The sequence below is a fragment of the Chelon labrosus genome, assembly GCF_963514085.1.
Source record: "Chelon labrosus genome assembly, chromosome: 5".
Lineage (NCBI taxonomy): Eukaryota > Metazoa > Chordata > Actinopteri > Mugiliformes > Mugilidae > Chelon > Chelon labrosus.
The window spans coordinates 26610376-26621549 of NC_140341.1; the positions used below are offsets into that span (position 1 = coordinate 26610376).

The window sequence follows — 11174 nt, forward strand, 5'->3', positions numbered from 1 at the left end:
GCATTTGCTTCGTGATACATTTCAAGAAAATAGCGGTAGTCTTGCTCAAAAGATGTCGGAAAGGAGGCTGTAATCCAGCGTCTCCGCAATAACCTTCCAGTTAATCCATCGTCTCCTAACCGTCCTGTGCGTGTGGATTTGATGTCATTTGCATGTGATGTAACACAGGCAAACACTGTGGACAAGCGTGTGTGATGGCTGCACAAGTCTGGTGTTCCTCCTCTCAAATCAGAGACTACAGATTTATCAACATATCTGTCCTGCTGCCTTCAGATGGCTGCAGGGTTTTGATGAACTGAAGCAGAAACTTAAAGCAGATACTGTAAGAATCACTCATATTCAATTATAGATAAATGCAGACTGATTTACAGACTTTCCTGCCCCAGCGTTTACATCAAATGTCTATTTCTGACGCTGACTTAAGTGCACCTAGTGGCTGGAGAGTGATTAGTTTGAATGATTTACTGCTGCATGTTTGCTCCCAGTATTTAGTTTTGCTCCTGTTGATAAAAGTGGCAGAGGAGTGACAGGCATGTTTCAGAGACGTCAGCACGAAATGCCGACAAGTCACTTTGTGCTGCCTGATTTGAAAAACCCTCCTGTCTGCGGTAATTGCCATTTTTATATCAGCAAGCTGGAGGCTAGTGTACGTTACATCGAGACGTAGTGAGCCCGACTGACTGGAGTTTCTCTCTGTGGTTTTTAGCATTTTAGCCTCTTTGAGCTCATCATTTTGGTTTCTTAACAAACATCGTGACTGATTCCGTTCGTTCTCACACACTGCTCTCATCAGCATGGTTTTCAGTTCTGAAAAACCCCACCTAGTACTCAACCTGATGCTAAAAGAAAGACGCATTGTGCCTGCTGGAGCTGTGTGCAGCATGTAACTGCTAACACATGTGCCATATCAGCTTTAAAAGATGATAATCCTATAAGGCAGCGGTCGCCAACCCTTTTTTTTGCGCCATGTACCGTGCATTTGAAGCAAAACAATTTTCCATGGTCATCGTGCACATAGCAAATCTTAATCGTGTTTGCTGCAGTCTACTGCTGTCTCATCATTGGTTCTTTCCATGTTTTCCAAGAGGCTCTCCGGGGATGTTTGTTTTTTGTTCATTTTGGCTGAGGTTAGGTTGACAGTTTAATCTAACGGGCATGAAAACCACGAAAGGGTGAAGTCCGGAAAAAAAGAGGCACAGACGGCACAGAGTGTTGATCTTAGGGCACTTTTCAAAATAAAACATTCTACAGACTCCAATAGTAAATTCAATTAAAAGAAAATAACAGATTACGAAGTCTTTCTGTGCAGCCCAGTGCCAAATAACCCATGGGCCGGTATGGTCCACGGCCCAGTGGCTGTGGACCACTGCTATAAGGAAGCCAGGAGCTTCACAGTGCCCTTACGTTTTACAAATGCGCTTCACATATATGCACACAGCTATACTTACTGAGGAGCAGCCAAACATGTGCAACACATACATAGCCCCTATATATTCACATAGACACACAGAATACACTCGAACACAGTCAGCACAGACACACATTTACATAAAGGCGCAATGAGGGATGATATTAAAACCCACCGCCCACACACACAATGAATATGCACTTGTGCTGCTTAGGTCTGCTGTCTTTGACAGCCTGATAGTGTAGCAGCCAGGGGGTCTTGGTGTCTCTCCCTCCCTCCGTCGCTCCCCTTTCTCTCACCTCGATCGTCCCAGCTCACCCAGTCAGGCGTTCTCCTTGCATACAGAGCAGTGCCGATCAGACAGGGCGTGTGGAGGGTCTCTGCTGCCCCCTGCTGGTTGTGGGAATCAGAAGCTGCGCACTAATGAGCAGGGGAAGCTCAATGGTCTCTGTGGGAGCGGTGTATGTCTCTCATCGTTTGCGCGCGCGCGCGCGTGTGTGTGTGTGCACATAAGTGTGGAAACAGAGCACAAACCCCAAACAGAACCAGGTTGAGGCGTTCATCTCCCACACTGTCAGGTCGAAGGAATAGAGCACGTGAAGGAGGCTGTGTGTGTGTGTGTGTGTTTATGTGTGCGTGTTTGTACCAAACAAGGATGTGCAGGTGTTGGTGGGTAACAACCTCCCCAGAGAGGAAAAGCAGGTAAAGAAAAAGAGACGAAGAGAGGGAGATTAAAAGGGAGACCATTTTAGCTCGTCTCTGAGGACAAAGATCATCTCCATTAGTCTCTCTTTCTGTGTCCGTGCGTGTATGTGTGCATGAGTGCGTACGTGCGCGCGTTCTCTGAGTACATCCACTCTAAGCTGGCCAAATATGAACACACCGAATACAAATACTTAATAGTGAAAGCAGCTCATTTAATACCATGTTTGGGAGAGGAGGGTATCATGAGAGAGATGAATGCGTCATTAACAGACTACTTCTAAATACGTTTCTGACTGATCTGTGCTATTATGTTTTAATTCCAGTGCCCACTCTGAAAAGTGTTTCCAAAAGAGCTCTGTGTGTGAATGCCAAAAACACTGGATTCTTACCGCTGATAGGGACAGCTCCACCACAGCTACCCTTACCGATACGGTTTGATTTATAGTTCAGTGTAGGATTTCAGCCTTTGATAGCTAGCGCCACTGCAACACAAGATGGATGCATCACGCATGATAAGGCTGCATTGTGCTCTAATTATAGTCCCTGCAGTATCTCTCATTGCATCCCTTTATTTCCTTGTCCACGTCACTATTAACAATCTCCTCTTCCCAGAAGCTTGTGGGGCAAGCGGAACTATCACAGCGGTGGCCTGCAGTGTGGTTGTGGCAGCTACATGAACAGGTTCATTGTAGCAACTTAGCACACATCTATAATTGCAGCGTTAGTGTAGCCAGAGGCCCAGAACGGAGAGAAAATCATGCTTTTGTAACCGCTTTAAGCGAACGTACTCTCCCTCTGTCTGTTTCCCACTGCAAGCCGTATCGGTCATGTTCGTCTCAACAGTCACAGCAAAGAGAAAGCAGTGTCACCACACTGTCACAGAAATACAGAGTTCCACCGCTATGTCTTTATGAAGCAGGTACTGATGTTTCAATTAGAAACGCAGGAAATAATGAGCCTGTCGCTCAGTGCAGAGAAATGACTCGCCTTCTCTCTCTTTCTCCTTGTGTGTGTGTGTGTGTGTGTGTGTCTGTGTCTGTGTGTGTGATCTCAGATGTCACACTGGTTTTAGGGGTCCCCAGTGTGACATCAAAGAGTACAACGTGCTCTACGTGGTGCCTGGCTCTGGCAAAATGCACTATGTCCTCATCGCCTCTATCATTGGAGCACTCCAGGTGGTCATCATCTGTGTGGTGGTGCTCTGCATTACCCGGTGAGTCATGCCCTAACACACACACACGCACACGCACACACACACAAACACAGCCTACTAATGATCCCGGGGCTGTATTTTCCATGTTGTGTGTATCTGGGAGTCACAGTCTCCTGAGCCCCGAGGAAACAGCTGAAAGGTCACCTAGCTTTCCACCAGAGAGAGAAAGCACTGTCACTTTCCCAGAGGGCACGCACACGCGTCTGGAAACACGCAGCGTGCGAGTGCAAGCACAGATACGCAGAGATATCTGTGTAGGCAAGCGTACACTCTTGTGTTTTAACAGGCATTTTGCATTCGCGGTAAAAACCCGCCCACACACAAAACCCCAAGCACACGCACACGGAGACATATCTAGCCCGCAGCTTGTCTGCCTCTGGCTGACCTAAGCAATTTATGACATTTAATAAAAGATTTTAAAAGAGTTTTGGCCGAGACAAAACTGCTCCTTGGAGCAAAGGAAGGGAGGAGGAGGGACGAAATGAGAGAGCGAGCGGTTATAAAGGGGCAGAGTGAGAGGGTAAGGAGAGAAGATAAAGAAGGATGGAGGATTTATAACAGCTACAGTAGCACTAATGTGTCCTGCAGCTCAGCGATATCCATTTAACACTGAAAATACAGGGAGAAAAAAAAAACCTTGTTGGAGTTGACTCCACAAGACACGACCTCCAGTTCAGAAGTGTGTTGAATGAGTGTGTCTGTTCATGCAGTCACACACCACATATGCCATCACCACCTATTGGTATTATTATTTTAACAAGACCTGTCATTCTTAGCTTGACCTAGTCTGATAACACGTGTTTCACCAGATACAAAAAAAATAAAAAACACCTCTGCACGCCACTGCATAGTCTTAAAGTAAGAGTCATAGTGTGTTGCATAAAGCCCCCAAACTATATGACCGGTACGACAGATCTTGGCCAGAGCATAATCAGTTCCCTACAGAGCTGTTCCAGACTCCCTGTGGACGGGTGGAGTTGGTCTACATCACTGTAATATTACACTACAATTGTATTGCTAACTGCTCTCATGTTACACAGGTATATTACTAAACGCTTACACATTATTATGGATTTTACCTTTTCCACCACATCCATTGCCCTGATCGTAGTCTTCCTGAATAGTATTATGAGCATTAATATCTCTAAATAACCATTTCTTCTCTCTCACTCTTCCATATACTTTCTTTCAAACCAGGTACACACTTATACACACCACCTACAACCCCCCGCCTTTAGTATATAGATGTTTATAATTTCCCTGATCCTTTGTATCCTTTGTGTTGTCCCCGTCCCTTTCTTGTCCCTGATCTTACACCTGAAGGTACTTGTATTAGAATAAATCTACACAGACGTGCATTTCAGTTACTAGTGACTCACTCCCCTTTGTGCTCCACCTCCACTGAACATGGTGAACTTGTTGTTGATATAATGCGTTTTATAAACACTGCTGGAGTTTGCTCATACAGATCGCTGCTTATATTACATAGATTTACCGTTCACTCAAAGGACAAACAGGTGGGAGTGGAAAATGCCATCTGTATGCTTTGCTTCGCGCGTGTGGCGTTCTGTCACATCTGGGAAACGGTCCGTTTGAAAGGACCGGCCTGCATCGCACCATGTCGTTAACACATTATTCCTTATTTTTATACTCTGCTACCATACAGTATAAAAGGAATGGGACAAGTATTTGTATTTTAAAACTAGTGGTGGGCCGTGCATTTTCCACCTAGGCCTTCAATGACCTCCAACCTTATTCAAAACACCTCTTAATACAATCATTATGACGCCACTGCTATAGAAACCATCAACATCATACGGATACGCATTAAAACAGGATGTTTTGTCTCATAGCAAGATGAATGCCACTATTACAGAAACTCACTTAGAACAATTCACAGAGACTCCTCTCACTCACTACAGCCACAGCCACGCTACGACTGCACACCAGCACCATGAAATCCAGCAGACGCATCACTGTTGACCCAATAAAATGGTAAAAATATACATAATAGATGTAGATATAATTCAATTTACTTAGCAGAACTTAAGGAATAATTTAGAGTTCTCCTCTGAGCCTGTCAACCAAGGGTAGCGCTCATAGTCGCTGTCCTGAACGTTTCCCCAGCTGGGTCAGGCTAGCTAGCTCTTGGCCTTTCCTCACAATATCCAGGTTTTCCTGGAAAGTACGCCGTGAAAATGGCTTTGTAAGAAGATGTGCAAACAAATCGATAGCCTCTCCTCCTTCTGCCATCAAGGGTTCAAAAAATATATCAAAACGCTAACGGGGATGATTTGGTTGTGCAGCTCGCAACAGAATCTAAACCCACTGGTTCCTTCGTAAAAAAAATTGCTCTGTAATTTGCTAACAAATGTTACATGAACAAATGGGATTACGTATTAAAATACAAAAATAAATATATACAAATATAATTACAAATATACAAATATAATTCACATCCCTACATGTACAGGTTATGGATCTTAAAACATCTTTTAAAAGGCTTTTAAGATTTTAAGTAAGACTTGTGCTTTACCAGTGCATCATTTACATACAATGATGGAAGAACTATTGAGGTCCTGTACTTCGGTAACAGTGCACAAAAAGCAGTGTAAAAAAAATACTTAATTGTAAGGAAATATCTTACTTAATTATACGTAAATAAGCATTAGCAGCTAAAATGGAGCTAAAGAATTAGAGTAAAGTGCTGGTTTGCTCCATCTAACTGATATATCGTGATATATAGCATCTTTAGATAGTTAACACTGAGGCGTCAGTGTTTACGCAGCATGTTAGTGTTGTAGCTGCTGCAAGTGGAGCAAATTTAAAGTACTGAATAATGGTTTATGCACAGGGACAGCAGATAAACCTGAGGCTTTGCAAGCTGATTAATGAGAGGAGAAAGAAGAAATCTGCTTTTAGTTTTGTGTCTGTTACGGTAATCTTTGATTTTCTTTGATATTCTTTTTTTTTTCTTTTTTTTTTTTTTTTTTGCAGAGATACGGGGTCATTTGAACTTCAGCTGAAATGAAACCATGTGGGAATTTTAGGGGTGAAAAAATCACTGCCAGAAGCCGCTAGTTTAAACTTTAACGTGTATTTTCAAAACTCGTTTTATTATTCATCCGGTGCAATCTTCAACTTAAAACTAACCAAAGCTGTCAGATAAATATAGTGGAGTAGAGAGTGTGATATTTCCCTCTGGAATGTAGTGGAGTATAAAATATAAATGGAAATACTCAAGTACAAGCACAGGTACCTCAGACTATCACCACCATGGTTTTCATGGTAATGTTTTTCTTTCTGTTTTTCTTGTATAATCATCAATTATGGAAGCACAATCTAAAGTGATGTTTTCTGGCTAGCTTTCGCCTCATTTTATTTTTTGTCTCTGTGCAGGAAGTGCCCACGGACCAACAGGATCAACCGGCAGAAGCAGAACAATGTCCACTTCAGTACGGAAAATACGATGCGCGCCTCCACTCGACTTATCTGAGCCCAGACACACCGGACAGAGTCCCCCACCCACCCCCCCTTGTCCTCGTTACGGAGCGCTGTGGCGTTAGATGTTCTCCCCCCTAGTAGGCCAACCCTGAAAAATTAGCATCTGCTTCCCCTCACTCCTCGCCCTCTCTCCCAGTAAGAACTTGAAGAATGCCCACGGAGGACGGTGGCGTAGCAAAGACAGAGCCGGCACGCCAGTCAGTGGTGGGACTCGGGGTAACGTTGTCATCGGTCACCACAGCCACCAGCCCCCCTTCCCACACGACTTCCAGCTGCCGATGTGTCTCCTTGCACCTTTTTCTGAAGGTCTTTCTGAAAAACTGAACCATGAGGTCTTGGGAGGAGGGGGAGACGTTGAGGACACTGAATGTGTGCGTGCGTGAATGTGTATTAGATGTGTGCGCTTATATGGTAGAGGCGGGCTAGCCGGTGTCTGTCGTTTGTAGATGAGGGGTGCGAGCAAATCGGGGTAGTGCAAAGCAGGGTAACGGGCTTTAAATGAGGTGTGTGTTCAGTCTGGGAGGGGGGTGGGGTGGGGTTTTGGGGCTACACGTGATGCCTTGCACCTTGTGTTATAGGAGACCTTTTGACAGAGGGCACAATGTTATTATAGAGCTCTCTGTTCGGTTACGACGATAACGTCAGCTACTGTATCTTGGGTTCTATTTCCAATAGTTATTACTACGTTGTCTTGATGGGGTCATTTTTCTGTAAATGTAAATAAATAATTTATATCACCAAGTGTAACATGCTGCGTCTGCCTTTGTTTGTGCTGCCACAATGACTCTTAATATTCAGCAATGTCACAGTCGTGTTGGTTTGTATCACACAGAATTTAAATGTCAGTACCATGAGATATATCTGTAACTCTTATATTTTATTCTTTATCTTAAGGACAATGGATGTCACTAATTTAATGATGGACAAAAACAGTCCATTACTTGAGATGGACAAAAACTGTCCATTTGGATTTCTTTACTGGCAGAGTTTCATCTGAAACAGAGAAGTGTGATGTCAAGTAAATAACATTGACCATCTTGTGACAATCCAATGTTCCTCTGGGAAACCTCTGGACCTTTCATTCATGTGGATGTTACTTAGACATGTAGCACCCACCTCGACCAGACCAGGCATCCCCACCCCATAGCAATGACACTCCTTGATGGCAGCAGCCATCCCCAGCAGGATGCAGCCTGACACAGACACACAAAACTCAACTCAGAAAACATGAAGAACAGCACAAGGTGTTGACCTGGCCTCTAAATTCACTAGATCCCAAACTGATCAAGTATCTGTGGGATGATCCACAGAGGCCCCTCCCCTCAACCCATAGGACCCAAACGCCCCCACTAACAACATTGTGTTGCCAGACACCACAGGACACCCTCAGAAGGCCCATGTCCATTCTCTGATGAGTCACAACTGTTTTGGAGGCACAAGGGAGACCTACACAATATTAGGAAGGTGGTTATAATGTTATGCCTGATCGGTATATTTATTGTATAGATAACAGCTATATAAAGGACAAAATATCTTAAAAGGCTCTCCCTACTAATGACAACACTTGTGGTCTGTTTTCTGCTCATTAGTAGTGATTTTTCTTTGAGGAAAAGGTCACTCCATAAAGCCTGCTCAAATGACTTAATTGGCCTGGCAGATCTTTGCAGGACTATAATCAGTTCCCCAGTTTCCACCAGAAAAAAAAAAAAAAAAAAAAAAAGAAATGTGAGCAGGTAAGTTCGCCCAGCTTCCAAGCTATTTTATTTAATGGTCACTTTTTCTTGTCTTGTGCACCGTTCCTTCCCCACTGTGGGATAAATTAAAGGATGATCTTATCTTACCGTATGCTTTACAATTAATTTCGAAATACAGGAATTTCTGACATGCGAAATGAAGAAGCATTTGAGTTTTTGCCATGCAAATATGAGCAGCTGGCCATGTTAACTCCTTTGTATGATAGGTCAGGTTTCCTTCAACTGGACCCTCCCATTGCAGCAGCAGAGGCTTGTTCAATAAATCAACTTGGAGCCATTGATCACCTGCAATAAATGTATGACCTTTCCTCAGGTTTCCAGCAGAGCATTGTTTACTGTGTAGTGTTGTGATAGTGGAACACATGACAGCAAAACTGACTATCTGAGGTCACATTGTTATTCTAAGTAAAGAGGAGCTTGCTCAGCCTCAAATCACTGCTAGACAGAAGGTTTCTAAGAGGGCAGTGCATGGCATCAGCTGTATTCCGAGCTGGATCAGGTAGAAGAGGCCGCCCCATCAAGACATCAATACATCAAACTCTGTTCCATGACTGATTGAAACATGCACTTCATCGCTCATACAGAATCAGATTTTTTTTTTAAAAAAAAGAAAAAAAAAACAGCAAAATTCAAAGAGACTGTCTAGTAGTGTCTCAGATACTGAGAGATTCTCGTCTCGGGAGGGGAAACGAGGCCAAACACTTGATGTGAGTAAAATCAGACACGAGTGACAGTGAATGACAGAAAAGAATCATGTTTACTGATCAGTCCAAGATTTGCCAGTGACTAATGTTTATCAGTGTCTCAAAACTACAGTCAAATAAAAATCAAATAACCAACTCTGGGGGTGAGTTTCACCTGCTAAAACAGTGGTTGTACTGCACTACACCTGCTGAGCACATCAGAATTATGTATGTATCCATGACTACACACACATTTTCTGCATTGACTACTTTTGATCTCACATTTTAACCATCTTTATACTCCATATACTAGTTCAAGTATAGAGACACAGTGTGTCGATCACAGCAACAGGTATCAACCGCCACAAGGTGGTGCTGTGTTCTCTACGATCACACAATTGCAGTCACAGATTCACCGGAACATCGTCATCAGTTGTCGTGGCCGAGTGGTTAAGGCGATGGACTAGAAATCCATTGGGGTCTCCCCGCGCAGGTTCGAATCCTGCCGACAACGAATTTTCGCTTTTGGGTATAAAATGTATTTTAGTCCTCCACTTCTTTTATATTCATATAAGCTAAGAACAGTAGAGCTTTTAGAATGAGCTGAGCCTGCAGTCTTAGTTTTCTTACTCAGTACTCCATTGTAACTATATGCAGTTATTTCAGCACAATCTGAGGCTCATTCATATTAACAGTATAAAAGCACCGGATGCAACCACCCGTAATCCAGTAATATATAGTAATGTATGAGAATGTGCTGTATGAGAAGCATTTTCACTCTTTCTTGAACTTTTGAGTACTTTTAATATTGATCAATAGGTATATTTACTTCAAATTACTACTGAACTACTGATGTTACTGTGTTAGCTCTCTGATATACTGGCAACCTGACCACCCTCTAAGAATAAGTGGTTAAAGATAATGGCTGGATGGATAGTAGCTAGCTGTACCTGTAGATTCAACTATCTACGGATTCATTTGTCAGTAGTAAAATAAGAACGCATTTACATAAAAATGTAAAAGAGGTCCTTGTGCATAATAAGTACCGATCATGTACTGTTATTCTGCTCTATCACAGAAGTAAATGAATGAATGTTGCTCAGTTACGCACTAATAAAACCCACCCTAAAGCTACTCTTTAAGGAATGAGTTGATTGTATTATTTGAAGACTTAAGCAAGTAATATGCAAAGTACCAGAGTGCTCACCATTTCATCCTGCAGCCACCCAGTGCAGCAACAACTTCAAAGATGCATTACAATGGGAAATACCACAAGAGTATCATAATTAAGGAAAAGTTCATGTTTCTGGAATTGTGCTCAGGTTCACGCATGGGTCAGTCTGGCAGACGTAAAAATGTTCCCAGCCTCTTTAAAGGACCTAGGCATAATGCACAGGTATGTGTCTGAAGGGCACAACGTTTATTAACCCTAATGAGAGGACTTTGCAATGGTTAACTAAGAACCTTCAGGAAATGGTGCACATTCAATAATTACTGTCCACCTGCATGCACTAAAGAAATATAAATGAATATAAAGTATTCATTTATATTAAGTCAGTGAGTGACGATTTAGAAATGCATAACACATTTTTCTTTTCCTCCAAATTCTCACTTGACACAACAGCCTTGTACCTGACCTCTTTACACCACCACGGAAGAGCTTGTGAGGTTGTTTGAGCTGACATCTCCACTGGTGAATGTCTGTTCCCACAGTGCATATTTTAACTTTCATTCCTCCCCCAAATTAGAAAAAAATGAAGGATCCGCAGCCCCCTGCAGTTTAACTACGGGGCACACCCATATTTGTATACGTAGTTGTGTGTCTGCACAGCACCCAGCAGACCCACTGAGTGTAATCCTATCAGTTTCCTGTCTTCTCCTGCTGGTTTCAGTTCAAATCCAGTGGG

At 43.0% G+C, this 11174-nt stretch overlaps 1 protein-coding gene across 1 annotated transcript in view; it reads left to right on the forward strand.

Moving 5' to 3' along the window:
- tmeff2a (transmembrane protein with EGF-like and two follistatin-like domains 2a) overlaps positions 1-7290 on the forward strand; it is a gene marked incomplete at its 5' end in the record, with an annotated part of 112462 nt that extends 105172 nt beyond the window's left edge. Inside the window, 2 exons of the mRNA XM_084545054.1 lie at positions 3168-3326; positions 6726-7290. Coding sequence (XP_084401180.1) covers positions 3168-3326; positions 6726-6822 — 256 coding nt within the window. The 3' untranslated portion in view covers positions 6823-7290. The remainder of the gene's footprint in view (positions 1-3167; positions 3327-6725) is intronic.
- Between the last annotated feature and the right edge of the window lie 3884 nt (positions 7291-11174).